The 18407-nt window shown below is 39.9% G+C and overlaps 1 protein-coding gene across 2 annotated transcripts in view; it reads right to left on the bottom strand.

Annotated features, from left to right (window-relative positions):
- Positions 1-15281, bottom strand: part of EMB2737 (embryo defective 2737) — an 89605-nt gene extending 74324 nt beyond the window's left edge. Inside the window, exon 1 of one of the 2 annotated variants that reach the window (XM_087681959.1) lies at positions 15006-15281. In XM_087681959.1, the coding sequence (XP_087538085.1) occupies positions 15006-15164 (159 nt within the window). In that variant the 5' untranslated portion in view covers positions 15165-15281. The remainder of the gene's footprint in view (positions 1-15005) is intronic. The other variant, XM_087681958.1, reaches the window with a different exon arrangement.
- Between the last annotated feature and the right edge of the window lie 3126 nt (positions 15282-18407).

An 18407-nucleotide genomic window follows, 5' to 3' on the forward strand; every position in this document is an offset into this window, starting at 1 on the left:
GTAAAGGCCCTTACGCTACTCTCGTGTGTATATTACTTTACACATGTGAACACACACTTGCGGGTGTAAGTGTATTGTACCCTAAGTATAAATACATTCTTCTATTCTTTGTGTGTACCACACTCATACACACCTATCCATTGACTCTCACTCTCACTCACTGTTCACTCAACTACTGCTGCACCTTGATCCACGAGCATATTCTATTTGCTTCCACTCACACTCTTCACAGCTATCATATGTAGTGGATCTCAGATGTATTCAGCATGCATCCAAGGTATTGTATTGACCATATTCAGTATACTAGTCACTATGAGATATATGCATATAAGTATGGGTTTAACCGCCGCTGAAACTACACTTTTGCATCAATTACAGATCAGTTTATAATCAATTTGGGATCACATTTCCATTCAGTTTGAGATCAGTTTGGGCTCAGTTTGTGATTGGTTTTCAGATCAACATATGATCAATTTATGCTCAATTATCAATGGTTTTCAGCTAGTTCTATGGATAGCAGCATGTTTAGTGAATGCCATTGACAGTTCAGCCATGATTTATGTGCAATTTATGCTTTACTATGGTTCTTTAGTTGGAACAATTAAGAAACATGAGAAATGGATACATCCGATGAGTTTCTGGTAACAATTTTGGAGTATTTTTCAATTTTAAGCTATGTTTATGCTGGTTTGAAATTTTCAGCAAGTGTGGGGCATGTGGCATGGTTAAACAGCAGTGGTCAATGTTGTGTTAATTATGATGCCTTATGGAAATTCATGGAAATTCCAATCCAATATACTTTTGCTTTGACACATTACAGTGCAACTAAGGACGATTGCAAGGATTTTAAAGGGGGGATTTGTCATGGGGACATGAAATTTTTCGATGTTTTACTAATGCTAGAGACATTTGATTAATTTAATAATCAAATATGCAATGTTGTGATGCACATGTGGTGTGCAAGCAAATATTTCATGGTAACACACCAAGGATCCCAAGGAAGCAATGGGTGTCAAAGGCAAAAGTTGTGACAAATTATGCCAACGGGTTTTGGGTGACAATTGGTGTCAGTTTGGGCCTAGGACAATTAATTGGCCAATAAGTGTCATTGGTGATACTAGGGACTAAGCATTAGTTAATTAATTAATGCATATCCAAGGGTCGATTAAGGCTTGGCACAATTTGGGGTTGCAAATGGCCTAGCAAATTAAATTGTAGATAGGCATATCTAATATTGGCCAAGGTCAGGACTCTGATTAATTTTCAAAATTGATTAATTTTCAAAATTAATTAATTTTGAAAACTAATTAAATGGCTGAAATTTGCTAGAAAACAGGATTAGAAGACTGCTACTTGGCAAAAATACCCATGCAAGGGGGGAGAAGGCTGTTTGGGGGCTAGAGAGACTAATTCAATCCATTCAAATTGTGTGTGTGTGTGTGTGTGTGTGTGTGTGTGTGTGTGTGTGTGTGAGAGAGAGAGAGAGAGAGAGAGAAGAGACAGGTTGCTGATCAAAATTCCCTGCTGCAGAGACCTCCCTGAGGCTGGTGACTGCAGCAAATGACCCATCAAGAGCAAGCAAAAGCATTTATGGCACCTCCAACAGCATGTGACATCATTTAATGTAGATGACAACATTTTGAGGCTCCTCACACAGCAAGCAACAGCACTTTGGGCAATTTCTTACAGGGCAACAGCCACGTTCAGGGGTTTCCTGTGAAGAAACTCAAGAATTTCTCTCTCTACAACTTTCTCTCACCTTCTCCAACTTGTGCTCAGCCATTCTCAACAAATCTCAACCAGTTGGAGATCTATTTTGGTGGATAGCAAAGGAATTTCTGCCGTACACCGTAATTTGCAACATAAATTAGGGTTTAGCAAACACCTTGGGACCCGTGCCAACAATTAGAGGCATAAGAATTACCTGAGATTTCAGATGCCAGCCCATCCCATTTGATTTGGGTAGCATTTAGCCAGTCAGTGTTAAAATGTATGTGTGGTGCTAGAGGCACATGTAACTAAATCTCATAAGCAAGGGGTGAGGTGTATGTCCAAGCTAGAAAGTGTTGAGCAGATTTCTTGAGCTGAGAGTGAAGATGCAAAGAGTTGAGAGAGAGCAGTGGTGTGAGAGAGTGAGCATGACACTTGATGTTCAGTACAAAGACTAGTGTACCACTTTTAGGTTTTGAATATATATATAAAGTACAACAAGTGAAGGGTGCATTCACACCCACACACCCGAACTCAGTAGAAAAAGGCATGGTGAGCCTTTATTCCCAACAACCTCCCACCTAAAGGAAACATGCCTGAAGGTAGAGGAAAGAATCAGCTAAGTCTATGTATGTACAAAGTCGAAAAACACATATACTATCCAACCCCCATCATCTGGCGGCAATGAGCAAACCGCTCGGTTGAAAGACCCTCCATAAGAAGGTCTGCAGGATTATCATCTATCTGTACCTTGACAAGCTCAATGCCTTTGCTATCAAGTACATCCCTGATAAAGTGATATTTCACCTATATGTACTACTTTTCTTTCCTCAGGATCCCATAATCTATACCCCATTTCACCTTCATCACCATATCCTATACCCCATTTCACCTTCATCACCATATCCTAGGAAAATACATTTACAGGACTTTGGCTCAAGTTTGCTGCGTTCTTCTTTGTGTATGTGCACAAATGTCTCACAGCCAAACACTTTCAAGTGTGCATACGAAGGTGGTTTACCCGACCACACTTCTTGAGGGCTTCCCCCTCACCCCCCCAAAGACTTGTTTAGTGACCGATAAATCAAGTGTACGGCTGTCATAACAGTCTCTGCCCAAAAACCATGGGATAAAGCAACATGTGACAGCATTGTACGGACCTTGTCTTGAATGGTCCTATTCATACGACCTGCAACACCATTTTGGGGTGGATTATGAGGAGCAGTAAGTTCCCTTTTATTCCCTTTGCTATCACAAAAGTCTTTAAAGACTTTGGACACATATTCCCCACCATTGTCAGAGCGAAGGCATTTTAATGTCTTGCTGGTCTGATTTTCAGCAAGTGCCACGAATTTTTTTAATTTATCCAAGGCCTCGTCTTTCGTACAGATAGGATAGACCCAAACTTTGTGTGTGGCATCATCAACGAAGGTAATGAAATACTTCTTCCCCCCTTAAGATAATCCTCGCATTTGACATACATCTGAATGTACTAACTCTAAGGGTGAAGACTTTAGAGAAAGAGATTTTTTGTGTGATGTTTGAGCATGTTTACCATAAATACAATGATCACACTGTTCAAAATCAGCATACCTCAAAGACGGTAAATAACCCAAACGAGAGAGCACTTTCATTCCAGATTGACTCATGTGTCCCAACCGGCTATGCCACAAAGAGACACTTGGCTGCTCAGTTATGGTGACAACATGGTCACGCACACTAGATACATGCAAAGGATACAAAGTATCACTTTTGGACCCCTTGGCAACAATGCGGGAACCTTTACAATTTTTCCAATTGCTATCCCCAAAGGTGGTGTGATAGCCTTCATCATCTAGTTGCCCTGTGCCTATCAAGCTCTTCTTGAGCTGAGGTACATGTCTCACATTATGCAAAACAACACAGAGCCATGCTGAAATTCCAGTTTCACACTACCAATGCCTGCAATTTTACATGCATAGTTATCCCCTAAGTGAACAACACCACATACACCACCATTATAGTCAGAGAACCACTCATGGTGTGGTGTGACATGAAAGGACACACCTAAATCAAGTATCCAAGCGTGCATATCATCCTCAGAATCTGCAATCAATGCATGTGCATCCAAAAAAGAAGCAAAGTACATCACCATCACTGTCATTATCATAAGTAACTACATTAATTTCTTTTATTTTTACATTGTTCTTTTTGGTAGGCTAGGTGTCCTTATTTTCAGCCTTGTTGGCTTCATTGTTTTTGTTTTTGCCCTTCTCTTTCTTCAGTTGAAAGTAGTCCCTTTTGTAGTGCCCTTTTTTGCCACAATGATGGCACTCCACATTCTTTCCACGAGATTTGCTGTGTGCTCTATTTTCAAAACTACTCTTATGCTGAAATCTACCTCTAGTGTATAATGCATTTGAAGACTTGTTTGCTGAGTTATTCCACCTATTGAGTTCTTCCATCAACAAAGAACTCTCCACATCAGAGTATAACAGCTAAGCATTCGAATTACTCAAAATTGTCCTGAAAGTATCCTGCATAGCAAGAAAGTAGCTTTGAACTCTTCATCAATATGGAAATCCAAAGCAATCAGCTGACTGAAAATTGAGTTAAACTCATTCAAATGTACAGACATGGCTGTACCCTCCATGCGAAAATCCATTAGTTTTTTCAGCCAATAAACCTTGCTAGCTGCACTTTTCTAAGCATACAATTTTTCAAGCCTTTGCCACATTGCATATGCTGAATTCAGCTTCTCAATGTTGAAGAGCAAGTTGTCTGACACTGAGAGCTCAATGGTAGAGCGAGCAAGCTCATCTAAGTCATCCACCTCGTCTTGTTCCATGTCTGTTGGTTTGATTCCCTTTGTTTTGATGGGATTTACATAATTCTTCTACACCAAGACATTATAGCATTGTTTTTGCCAAATTGCAAAATTATGTGCACCCTCGAGCTTCTTAATGTGCAAAAGATTACTGCTGTCACTGTTTCCAGCCATAATTTGCAGTCCCAAATTGACTAACCAGTCACCAAAGGCAAACCCAAATGTGACACAAGTGACCACAGTACACGAGTACCAACCAACAATGAAAATCCCAAGATTGCAGAAATTCAGATCTGCAAATAGATTTTCAGAATTAAAAAATGTTGTTTGTTGCACTCCTCAAGCAATTTCTTACACATTTAGAGACCAAGCCACCAGTTACATGTGAAATCCCCAAAATTGCACTGCAATTTCTACTCCAAAGGCATTCCCGAGCACAAATTTGACAATTTGGATCAAAAGCCCCAAATTTTTAGAGGATAATCCATTCAGATAGCATCAATTCAAGTACTCAAGTGCATATAACAGGCAATTCTTGCACAAATTGATGAAATTCTGCAAAAGCCCCAAATTTCTCGGGTCTGGTGTGCACAAATTTCACTGAAATTGAAGAAATTTCACTGAAATGTGAAAAAGCCCCAAAATTTCACGGGCAAATATGCACCAATTTTGCAATTTCTGAGTCAGATTGTCCACTTCTGCATTAAAGTCCCCAAATCCGGGAAAAGCCCCAATTTTCCAGGAGCAAATGTACACAAATTTGTATTCTGTGCTTCTATGTACAAACATCCGATAGAGAAGGGAGAGGAAACTCGAAAAAAAAAATCAGATTTAAAAAAACGTTGACTGTCAAATTGGATTCGTGACCCGCCTAGTCACGGATGACCTGTGAACACATCCATCCCGTCTGCTCGCAGCTCGTCCCATCTGCCGCTGGTTCTCGTCGCATGCAGGTCCCGCATGACCTGCCATGGACCTGTCCCCTAGGCCTAGTCGCCTGCAACGTGCGACCTGCCGATTGGTGTCTCCTACAGCCTACAACCTGCCAATTACTGCCCGTCGAGCCCATCTACAACTCCTACGACACCTACCCGTTCCACGTCTAGCACCTGAAGCTCCTACTTGCATGTGCCTCCTACTTGCCTATCACGTGGCCTGACGCTCATCACTGGCTTCGAGAAGAGTGAACAACTTGTGCTCTGATACCAGTTTGTTGTGTAAATTTCCTGAGCTGAGAGTGAAGGTGCAAAGAGTTGAGAGAGAGCAGTAGTGTGAGAGAGTGAGCACGACACTTGATGTTCGGTACAAAGACTAGTGTACCACTTTTAGGTTTTGAATATACATATAAAGTACAACAAGTGAAGGGTGCATTCACACCCACACACCTGAACTCGGTAGAAAAAGACACAATGAGCCTTTATTCCCAACAGAAAGCTATAAAACAATGTGCTTGCTTCACTATCAATCAATCAACTCCCTTTCATGGTATCATGGTCTCAATCTTGTTCTCCTTCTTTCCCCTATAATCTCTTCTTCTCTTCTTGCTCAACCATGTTTTGTAACATAGTACCAGAGCCTCGTTCCTAGAGGTTGTGAGATTGTAGGAGCTTCCATAGCCGTGATTTAAGGTTCCGAAATCCAAGCATTGGAGGTGCTGCTGTCCACAAAGCCATTAGAGTGAAGGTTGGAGGTTGGAAGTGCCAAGCTCATTAAGAAGACAAGAAGGCCATCATCCATTGAGGTACATGTTTCCATTAAGCTCATTTTTGGTTCAACTTAAAGGCTTCTATCATCAAAAGGAAGAAAAAGGTCAGCCATTGAAGCATTGTCCAAGGTCTATCTTGTCAAGTCTTTTGTGTGGTTGCCAATCAAGGGGTGAGTTTAAACCCCTAGCTTAAGAGGGCTGCTTAAGGGCCCCACTTACGGGGCATGCTTGCATAGACAGAGGGCTTAAAGGCCCTACTTCGCATTCTAAACACACACAGAAGAAAAAGAGAAGAAGAAAAGAAGGGAATATTGGGTGAGCTTGGAGCTCCATGATCAGTCCCAAGCTGCCAGGAAGACGGCTTTATCCCAGTCAATCAATTTAACGCACGTATGGGGCCCGGCCACATTTATGCCATTTTCTAACAGTGGTAGCTCCCAGTTGATTACTTTCCTCTCCTTCTTCTTCTTAACCTTATCTCCTAAGGTTATTAAACCTTAAAATCAAAAAACCCCCTTTCACACCTCTCCTCCTTCCTTGAACTAGTTTTTTTGGCTTAAGCCTTGTTCACACCTAAACCGGTTTAAGTTTAAACCTCTTTCACAATGGGTTCAATTCAAACTGGTTTATTTAAAGGCCTAATCACACCGCAACTACATTAGGCCATTGGTTAAAAAGGTGGTTCCAACAAATCGGAAACTATATACTGCAAAACCTCAAAAGTGTGGGTCTTATTTGAGATTTCCTTTATTAAAAATCTTTTTGATCTTCATTGTAAAATCTCAAAAGATCCGTTGTAATCGGAGTTAGACATTGTCGTGTGAGTCACCAGTAAGACCTCTCTATTTCCAAAATGTCAGAAATAGAAGCAATTGAAACCAACCTTCCTTCTCGGAGAGGGTGATAATTCCCTGATCAAGTACTTAATTACAACAATCAATAAATAAACATAAATTGAAATGCTCACTCAATCTTAATAATCTTAGACATTGGACACCCTGTTGGCCCCAAAACTGGCACCCCTTTCGGTGTTTCTTTAAATCCAATTGCCAAAGGATTGATTACAAGCTAAGATTCCACAATCTCCTTGGCTCATCCAAAAGCTCGTTGCTTTTTCAACAATCAGCAAACAAATTGGGTAATTTGCCCCTTGATTTTCACCCAAGATTTGCTCTAATTGGACCCCAATTGACCAAATGCTGACCCAAATTTATAATGGATGGCTTGGCATTTGAAATCCCTGTCAGTAATACAAACTGCACGTGCTAATTTCAATGTATGATGCCTTCTATTGATGGCATGTGTTCCAAGGTGACTGCTAAACCCTAATTTCTGTAAAAATTTAAGCTTTATGCAGCAGATTGTCCATCAAATCTAACTGACATCTTCTTCAAATTGCTGAGAAATGTTGAGATCTCCAGAGAATGGGCTGGAATAGATGAGAGAATGCCAGAGAGAGAAAAGTCAGAGTTTCCACATGAGAAAACCCCTAGATCTGTCTACATCCTACACCAATCAGCATTTAATGATATCACATGTTGTTGCTTGGAGCCTCCAGAATATTGTTGCCTACTACTAAATGTTGTTACCTGTTGTATTGACGAAGGTCTTCCTATTGTCGTCAGCTCCAAAATGGCTCCTATCTGCTATCCTAGCCTCCAATGGTTGTGTTCTCTATAAAAAAATTGAACCAGCAACCCCTTCTCTCTCTCTCTCTCTCTCTCTCTCTCTCTCTCTCTCTCTCTCTCTCTGTGGCTCCAAACCTCCTTGAATGGCTAGAGATCTAGCCCAAAAAACGGTTTTCTATTTTGCATGGGCCTTTATGCCATGTGGTAGCCTTCTAAGCCCATTTTCAACATTATCCAACCATTAACTTAATTTTCAGAATTGTTTAATTCTAAATATTAATTTCAACCCTTATGACCTTGCCCAAAATTAAATGTGTCCATCCACATTTAAATTGGCTACACTATTTGCAACTTAGAGTGGTTCCCAATCTCTATTGACCCTTAGGCTAGTATTAATTAGTTAACTAATACTAGTCCCTAGTGTCACCAATAACACTTACACACAAATAACTATCCTAGGATCAAAACTAACACTAACTGACCCCAAAGCCCAACTGGCATAACTTATCACAACTTTTGCCTTTGTCACCCACTGCATGCTCAAGGTCCTTGGCATATTACCATGAAATAACTGCCATGTGCATCACATGTGCTAAACAACCTTGCACATTAGATTAGTGACTTAATCAAATGTTATCGGTAAGATTAAAGCATCTCACAATTTCGCATCTCTGTGTGACAGATTGAAACCAATCTTCCTCCTTGGATAGGGTGTTATTAACCTAATTTAACACTAATTACCGCAAGTAATTAATTCACATAAACTAAAAATACAAAGGTTACCACTTAATCTTGGACATTGAATAGCCTATTGACCCCTAAACTAGTGTCCCTTGCAGTATTTGTTTATCTTGAATTGCAATCTAGATGGAATAAAATGAGATTCCCTAAATCTCCTTCACTCTCCTATTGCCTCTTGCTTCGAACCAATTTGCCCCTTGGTTTGCTTGGGGATTATCCTTCACCTTGCTCCTTGAAAGACAAATTCAACCTCAAATCTAATATTTATTGGCTGGGCTCTTGAATCTCCCTGAAATCCCTCAATTTCAATTGCTCGAATTCAAGTCCTAGGCCCTCAATTTTGAGCACACATCCCAAGGTAGCTATCAAACACTAATCTCTATTGTAAATTAGGGTTTATTAGCAAAGATTTTCCAATATCTCCACCTCTTTAACTTAAATGGCTAGATTTTGCTAAGATAACTTGAGAGATGGCTAGGGGATGAGAGAGAATGTTGTAGAGAGATTTCAGAGTTTCATCGCAAGAAACATTGAAAAACTACTATTGCCCTGCTCAAACAGCCATGGAAGCTATTACCTACAGCTTAGAACCACCAAAAAGACTACTACCCCTCCTACATGCTGTCGTCTGTACCAAAAGGACCTTGGGTTGCTGTCATTTGCTCCGGGAGGGCTCCAAACTACTGTCACTTGTTGTAGGAATGGTCCTTGGTGGCTGCAAATCACATCAGCATAATCTCCTTGCTCTTTAACAACCTCCTTCTCTCTCAAATGGTTGGAATAGACTTCCACTTGTCCCAAAAACTTTTTTTCCACTAATTTTACTTGCCTCAAAACCTCCACTAGATTTTAGGCCTTTCTTCCTCTTAAGCATTGCGATGCTTTACACTTTCACATTGCTGCAATTTCAACTTAACTAATATGCAACATTACATCCAGTTGGCTAGCCCCTCATGTGCACTTGACATGCTAGGAGCACCAAATGCATTAGGCAGCATTCTTATTTGCATACTTTGGACCATTGCAATGTGACTTTGCATGGGAATTTGCATACTACCAGCCATACCAAGATACATTTTTCCATACATTGTATGCATTAATAGCTGCATTTTCCTCATGACCAGCACTATATGGAGCATTTGCATGACCAGCATTGATACCATGACTCCCAAACACAATGGCCATATATATGTATTGCCAAACTTGTCACTTTGTGCCTCAACATCATACCAACATTGATCTACATGGGGTTATGCATAATATCAGCCATACTCAAATACATTGGGCCTTGTACACCATGCATCAATTACTGCATATCATAAGGAGTTGTGTCATACATCCCTGTATGCAGTCCCTCACCTAGCATAGCATGGAAACTAGTGTCACCACGAAAGTATCTTGGCTACCCCATCATTGCATGCATGCCCTACTATCCACAAAACATTGGATTGGCACTTCCAAGTTAGCCTTGCATATGCATCAATTGCCCCACTAGCATCATTTACTTATACTCACTACCTAGGTTTGGAACATCATGTTGTTGTAGTGGCTCTTCCTTCGGTGCATCTTACTATCTCGAAGCTCTTGAAAACGATTTTCTCTTGCTGCCCTTGCTGCCCCTTTTAAGGGGTACAAAAAGCCCATGAACATAGAATCATTTGCCAATTGCATAAACATTTCAACTGTTGTCCTTAGCTGATCTGTAAACTCGTCGTGAAATTCCTCTTCCTCTCGATGGTCATCATCTTCAAGAGACCCTAAAGGACCCACCTCTTGTCCAATTCCCTCATTCTCAACTTATTGCCCATGCTCCATGCCTTGTCCAAGATCAAGCATTGTATTTTTTCCAACACTGTGGATTTTCAGATCGAGAGGCATCGTCCCTGCTTGAGCCTTGATCCCATCTCACTATCAAAAGACATTTTTACTATAATGCTCAAATAACAAGCACGCCTAAGGATGAAGGACCCCCCAGTGTGATGTGAGAATACATATGTGGTGCACTTAATGGAGGCTGAAAAAAAGGTGCAATGGAACTAGTGGGTGGGATGTGTGGGAGATTAAATTGATTTGTCATTTGAGGAGTTGTGGAAAATGTGTTAGGTTCCTTTTATCCATTAAATGCAAATGAAGAAATAAATGAATCACTAAAATCACATTGACCATGAGATGTAAAAGTGGAAGGAATAGATGAAGAAGGAGCACTCACCATAGATTCTTACAATTTTAGTTTACCTTTTCTTGATTTCAAAAAGAAAAATCAGTCCTCTTCAAGGCTTATGAACCAATACTTGGTATGAAGCATTTCTTCATCCTAAGCATCGCCAATATTTTACGGAAAAGAGGAAATAAAACCATAAGATTAAAAAGTAGTAGCTTGCGTACCTCACAAGGGAGTGAATGAAGGTGGAAAATAAAATGGTTTATACTGCGTGTCAGTTTCTACGTAAGGGCAATCAGTCCTTTATGGAGCTTCCGTCCTTCTTGCAAAATCATTAGAATAATGCACCAAATCTAAAGGAAAAAACCCAAATTTACCTTCCATCTGCTATTGAGCTCGATATATGAGGATGAGATCGTATTCAGCTCTCGTAAAGTCTCGTATGGTCTATGAACTCCATGGTAGTCCAAGGTCTCTCCAGCCATGTCAGATGAAGGAACAAGCTAAGAGGCCCACTCCTTTGTGTGACTCAATGTGCTAGGCTTAGGAGCACCATGGTGATGTGGTGAAGTTATATTTGAAGTCATCTTGCCCTCCTGTTGTTCTTGCTTCTTACAAAAGGCTTTCAAATCAAAGGCCGAGGTTTCATGGAAGAGAACGTTGCTCTAATACCATGTGAAGAAATATCCTAATGCAAAACATAAATGAAAGCATACAACAAAGCATAAACTCAAAAGAACACAATTAGGGTTAGGGTAACTCAGAGACAATGAACACAATGAATCCGAATGAATGACTTAATATTAAATATGCAATTCTCATACAGCAAACAAACTGTGCAAGAATGAAAATTGTACCTCAAACTCTCATGTCTAGAGTACCAAGGCAAAGATACTGAGTGGGAGAGTGTGTCGTACTCTTGACGAATCCCGAAACATAGCAAAGGCAACCTCCGAGAGTTGAAAACTAGGAAACACAACTATGAAAACTAGATCTGACGAAAATGCAGACAAGCAATGAGGAAAGAGAAAGACTAAAAATACAAGTATTTGAGAAGAGAGAAAAACTAGGCGATAGCTATAGACTAAAGGCGGCTATCCAGGAAATGTAGGCGACACTTGGAGAGAGAAACTCAACAAACGCAAATGTCTGAAGGATGGCAACATCTCTAGCAGGTAACTTCAGTAATAATAAATGCAAGCTCCCCAAGACTAGTCGACAGCTCCTGATGATAGCAACAGCCAAAAGATGGAGACGAAGGCTAGAATCAAGCACCAAATGATAGCAAACAACAAGGAGAAGCTCTGACCGCAATGTCCCCCATGAACGGAATGTAGGCAACAGAGATACAGCTCCTGAGACCTACAAATACGAGATTAGGCTGAATGGAGGGCAGCCTGTCTATTTATAGAACATTTAAAGACCTCGTACCGCGCACCATTTTAAAACTCTCTCAAACCATACACCAATTCAAGGTTTTTATTAATTAAGCATTTTTGGGGCTGTTTAAATGGCTAATTCATCATGTAATGCTTATGTTAGCTCAACACTTACGTATCCGTTGTTGTATTCTTTTCACTACACTGTGTTTACTGTTGATCTTTTCTCTATGTGCTTTCCTTACTGCTTGAACTCTTGACACTATTCTGAATCTATATACTTGGCACAAATATATCCCTCCAAATCCCTTACCTTTGTTCATCTTCTCTATATCTATCCTCTCATGGCTCCTCCGAACTCTTCTATCGATACTCAACATGCAACCATTACTTACTCATCTACAAGTGTTTCATTGGAGACTTGCTACCTTCAAATTCAGATTTTGGTGAGGATACTTTCTCTTGGTGCTTCAAATGTTCCAACTTCAGAGAGGGGTGCCATATGAAAGAAGTAGTCTTGTTGCTATTATTATGCCAAGAAGTAACGTCTTTGGAAGGATTGCATGACATTAGCCCCTTTGCGGAATGATAAAGGGCAAACAATGACGAAGGGTGACAACTCTATTGATAAGTCTTCATCATCTATTGGTCTAGGTTTATGCTCTAGCCATGTGGTCCCCATGCTAGCTACAGGTACCTACCTTCCACCTCGCTAGTACAAGTGATGCAAGTTATCCCTCACAACTCTCTAGTGCCAAAGAGGGAGTGCGAGAGGGTGTCGATCAAAGTCTAGCAATTTGAAATCCTAAAGTTAGGATTGACATTCAAGTTCATGTGATGAGCTGTTTGAAACAGAGAAAGGTTGGCTCCTAGGCCAAGTTCACACGAGGAGACACATTGGCAGTCTGACCAAAGGCAAGAAATCCATGATCATTTATGCACTGTGACATTGGTGACAGGATGGTCGCATATGCTACATCAGAGGCATTGTTGATAGAAATAGAGAGCTACTATGATTCTTCTCTAGTTTTAGAAGCTAGTACTATCGACATCAACATCAAGTTCTCTCTAAGGCACCTTGGTGATGGCTTGCAAAACACACACTACTTGGGTATACATGGTCCTATCTATGTGTCATTGTCGTATGCACTTTGATAAGTTATTCTCATTGTATACTGTATTGTACAACCAAGATAATCTCGAAACATTTTAGCCCTAAAACATTGTGCTTTACCCCCAAAACATTTCACCTTTGGCAAGTCCCAAGTGAAACACCAAGTGAAACCGTTGAATAATGTATACAATATAGTTTTCTTTAAAAGCAATCAATTCCAACTTACACATTAATATCATGCATATCCTTTCATGTAAACAAGCAATCTTTTTTTGGATGGTACCTTATATGGTGTGTGCAAAAACCCTCAAAAAAGCAAGGAGAAACAATTTTTTTCAAAATACAAATCATGTTTTAGTCGGCCATTTTACTAAAGGCATTTCACAATTCAATGCCAACGAAACACATTTCACAATTACCATGATTGTGCCAAGTTACCCATGATTGTGAGAGAGGATGTTAGTTGATATGTCAATTCATGTGTAAGTCTATGGATTTCACAATTACAATGATTGTGCTAGATCTCCCATGATTTGAGAGAGGGTGTTAGCAAATATGTCAATTTATGTGTAAGTCTATGCATGTATCTATGGACTTGGCATTTACCTTTTCCAGTGATGTGGCCCCAAGATTATTTGGGCATGATTTTGTGGCCAACTTAGTTTTCTTGGTCTTTATTTGTTGGCCAACCAATTCAAGTTGGAGGGTCTATTTATAGGCCAAGTACTCCCTCCTTTCACTTCATTGTGTATACTTTTACAGCAGGTTCTGTTGGAGAGAGAAAGCTGGTGCCAATGTCCACACAACCAGTGACCCATGTTGCTTCTATATTGTCTCATGTCTTGGTATATGGATTCCATTTCTCAAGCATCTCTCTCAGTTTTCTTTGTAATATTTCGCTTTTCTCTTCTTTCTTATGTTACGCAGTCTATTACAGTGATGTCCTATGCTTCCATTATTGCATCCATTTCTAACAAACATGTACACCGATCCTAGTTATGTAGGCCAAGAAACTCTACAACTTCTTGGCAATTGTGTGTGTCATGCCAAAGCCACTCTCCAAGATCCCAATTGAACTCATCTAGAGGCCGACTCACCCAAATCCAAAGGCGGCACTCCTGGCACCCACCAACCCAAGGTACATAAGGATCCAAACAGTTCATGGAACACAAACACCTCTATCCTAAATGTGAGCAAGGGTTTTTCCTCATTACTTTTGATGCCTTCTTTGAGGATATGCTAAAAGAACTCAAATGTGACATTCCAATTCACTATATCAAGACACTTTTATGTTGCTTAGCCAACCAGATGCATAATGTCACCTAGCTGGCTAGAAAACCCCTTTTTGCAATAACCTAAAAACACACCAGCTTGATCCTAGAAACAGCCACATTGGATGGCAAGGCAGGGAGAAATTTGTGATCTCCTTCGATCTAGCTTGATTAGCAATAATTCACCTAGTTCTACAAGCTATAATTATCACTATCATGAATCAAATTACGGTATTACACGTTTATTTCTTGCTATATGTCAAGACTGATTATGGTAACCCCATACTCATCTTCACATAGTAATTCAATATTTTAGAGAATCCTCTTTAATAGGTTTTCTCCTCCCTTGCAAGAAAGACATGGCCAAATTGTGTGTATCAAAGTATGCTGGTTGAATGAAGAAACAAGATAGCATGGCGAGATTTCTGTGTGTCATGAGCCATTCCTGAATCCAAAAGACGAATGCAAAAGGAATGAAGAAAGGAAGTACCGCGACAGCTAAGGATGCAGCAGAAACGGCCAGCCTTGGCAGGCCAAAGCCTCGAAGGGCGTTGTCTCGCAGGTCATAGGCTGCGTCGTGCGCTGCTTCCCGAATCACAGCCCCTGCCTCGCGTAGCACCCTGCTCGCCGCTCCGAAGAACTTGTCCATGACCTGCTGTCACTGCTCTCTACCCACGCCAACCCATTCATTCATTCATCCTCATAAATCGAGATTAGACTAATGCCAGAGTTGTTATCTTCCTTTTCCAACAAAGGAAATTTTACCAAAAGGCCTACATCTCGATTGGGGGGGCCGGGGGACGGGGCGAACCAACCAAGATATCCCTCAAGTTTTTTACACGTGCAGCTCCAAATCGTTTTTTGGTTATCTTTTTTCTCCTTTTTGAAATTAAAAATATTTCTTTCATACTCTCTCTCCAATAAAATTTGTGCTTATTAGATTTTGGCAAACTGAATATTGTGATTACTGAGCCTATTTCTAATTGAACAAGAATAGAGAGAGTACTTGCATTTTATTTGCATAGCTCTCTCTCTCTCTCTCTCTCTCTCTCTCTTTCTCTCTCTCTCTCAAAATCATCTAAGTGCTTACCATCCTCCAGCTTGAGGCTGCCACACACTCCTACTGGCCACACGTCCATGAGTGGAAGGGTTTGATATATGAATTCAAAAAGTAAGGACAGATATATGAATTCAGCTCTATATGTCCACAAGTGGAAGGCACACGTGGAGCAGTAAGGGGACTAAAATGAATGGTATGGGTGAGGATGGCATGATTCAGGAACTAACAGAAAGAAAGTTCTAGTGGTTGCAAAGGTTGAACCTCCATGTCCTCCCAAGGTGGTATCTCTTGATCTCTAGTAATTATGTATAATGTAACTATAATAGTAATGATGATTTATGAAATGAGTCTATTCACATAAAAAAGGTATGTAATTAGCATAACATCCTCAAAAGCCCTTAAAACACATATGTCTTCTTCACAAGCCTATCAGAAATAAGACCTGTGTTCAAGCCTATAAGAAATTAGGCACGTACTCAAACGTTAAGGCATACTATGAGAAGAGAGATAGAGAGAGAGTGCGTGTGTGTGTGTGCGCGCGCGCATGTGTGTGTGTGTGTTTTTTTTTTCAAGCATATTAGAAATTAGACCTGCGTTTAAACCTTATGATATACTAGGAGACGAGAGAATGTGTTTATGCAAATGTGCATGTGCATGTCAAGGATCAGTTCACAAGTGTTACTATTGTGTCACAAGTCTATCTTTTCCATCATAGGAATATATATGAGAGTATTTGCATATAAATAGAACATGTATGAAACCAAGATAGAGATCTTCTAATATCTCTCCATCTTTACCTAGGTTGGGAACGATAAAGCTTTCAATAGCAAGGTTCTCAATTAGTTAGTTATATGTCTAAAGCATCTATTATCTAGAAACATTTATATGGCATTTCTCTAAAATTTATTAGGGCCATTAGGATCAATATTTTCCTCTATTCTGGAGTTATATAAGTAGAAGTGATTAAGTAACAAAAATGAAAAAAACATCATGATATGAATATTTTTTCAAAACATAGTAATAAACTTCTATGCTCATAAAGTTTAAACTTCATCATATAAGTGTTGGGGATAAAGGTGCCTTTGCCCAATCGCCGTGTATTTTAAAGATCTCACCATTGTTATCTATAAAAATATATGTTTTGTATGCTCGTCAAGCGTGGCCAAGTGGTAAGGCAAGGGGGTTTGATTTTGTCATTCGAAGGTTCATCTTTTTCAATGGTTTATACACTATATCACTAAACTCAATTGCAAAAAATAAAAAAATAAAAAAATATTTGACATTATATTATTAATGGAATTATGACTGATTATTTAAAAGACCTTATTGAAATTTACTTTTTTTATTTTTTTGTTTAATATTGCATTTCTTTTCCTATTCATATGGGATTTGACTTTTAGATTTCTATACTGACAATATCCACATCGTGTATTAGTTACACGCACACCTGTATACTTCAAGTGGTGGGTGCCCATCACTGTCACTTGATTCTTTATTCCTTCAATGACATTTTAATAAAGGGAAGGCTGATCGCACATTGTGACTATTGGAGTTTCCACATCTTGTGTGTGTCTCTCTCTCTTACTCTTGCTTCTTCCACCATACCTCTTACTTCCCCTCTATGCTTCCACTTTAGGGCTCACTCCCTTCAACTAGTATCAAAGCCATCTTCCCTGAGAGCTCGAGCTCGACCCGGCAATGTTTCTGCTTGTGGAGAATACCTTCAATTCACAACTTTAATGGCAACCATGGCTCAGCATGGAGAGGTATGAGTTGCTACATTTCTCATTCTCGGTAATCAAAGGTTTATTGAGGTTTGTTCCAAGCCATCTCCTAGACATGTTCAACAATATTTTGGTGCCCAGTTGTGGGCAAGAAGGTAGCCAACAAGACCCACAAATCAACGTGATTTGTGCCAGTTTGTTGGCCTAAATCTCGGCTTAGTCCTATCACTCCTCTAGCTCCCATATGGTACTCTGACACTCCCCGCTACTAGTTACTTGAGTTTTTGGCTAGAGAACCTTTAATTCAAAACAAATGGAATCAAAATGGGAACTAGCGTGTTAACACGAGCTCCCAACCTCCATTTATTGCTATCATATACATCAGACCTGCTATTATACAGATCTAAACAGAGTTTTCTCACACATTGGAGCTTGTATATGCTTCTAGGGATGCCCATATGCTTATATATCGATGTCAAATACTTGGGGGTTGATATGGCATTGATGTAAGATGCCATTGGACTAATTTGAGCACTCATTTGCTTAGTTTTATAGAGGTTTTTTTTACTACTATAATAAGCAATGCTAAATACTATTTTATCAAAGACCTTGTATGCCTATTGTTGTTGGATGCTTCCCACGCACTTGAGATGCTACACTAGGGTATACAATTGATCTTACATGCTTGGTTACACTCTTTACACGCTCTTGAGTTGAGGTTGGAGCTTTGATTCTTAACATTGGTTATCATTCACTATTATAAATGGTCATTTGATGTTACAATAAGCGCTTTGCAAGTAACTTGGATCCAATGCTCTCGAATACATGATACTTGGATCTTGGATGTATGGATGCCTTCCATATGATGTTTTGAGCTTTGTTTGCTCATCTAGCATTTGACTTTTGTTTCACTGGGAGTCGTTACATTGACACTTGGATATTACATTGAGCATTTGGATATGCAGTTGAGCTTGAGGATCTTATAGTGAGACCGTGGGACTTGATGACATGTACATGCACTCGTCATGCTTTATGTACGCAGTTGATGCTTAGTGGGCCAATTTGACATTGCTTTTGGGCCAGCACTTATCTCTATCTTTGTCTCATG

Source organism: Lygodium microphyllum, chromosome 7 (assembly GCF_053477565.2).
Source record: "Lygodium microphyllum isolate KBCC chromosome 7, Lygodium_microphyllum_v1.1.10, whole genome shotgun sequence".
NCBI classification, from domain to species: Eukaryota; Viridiplantae; Streptophyta; class Polypodiopsida; order Schizaeales; family Lygodiaceae; genus Lygodium; species Lygodium microphyllum.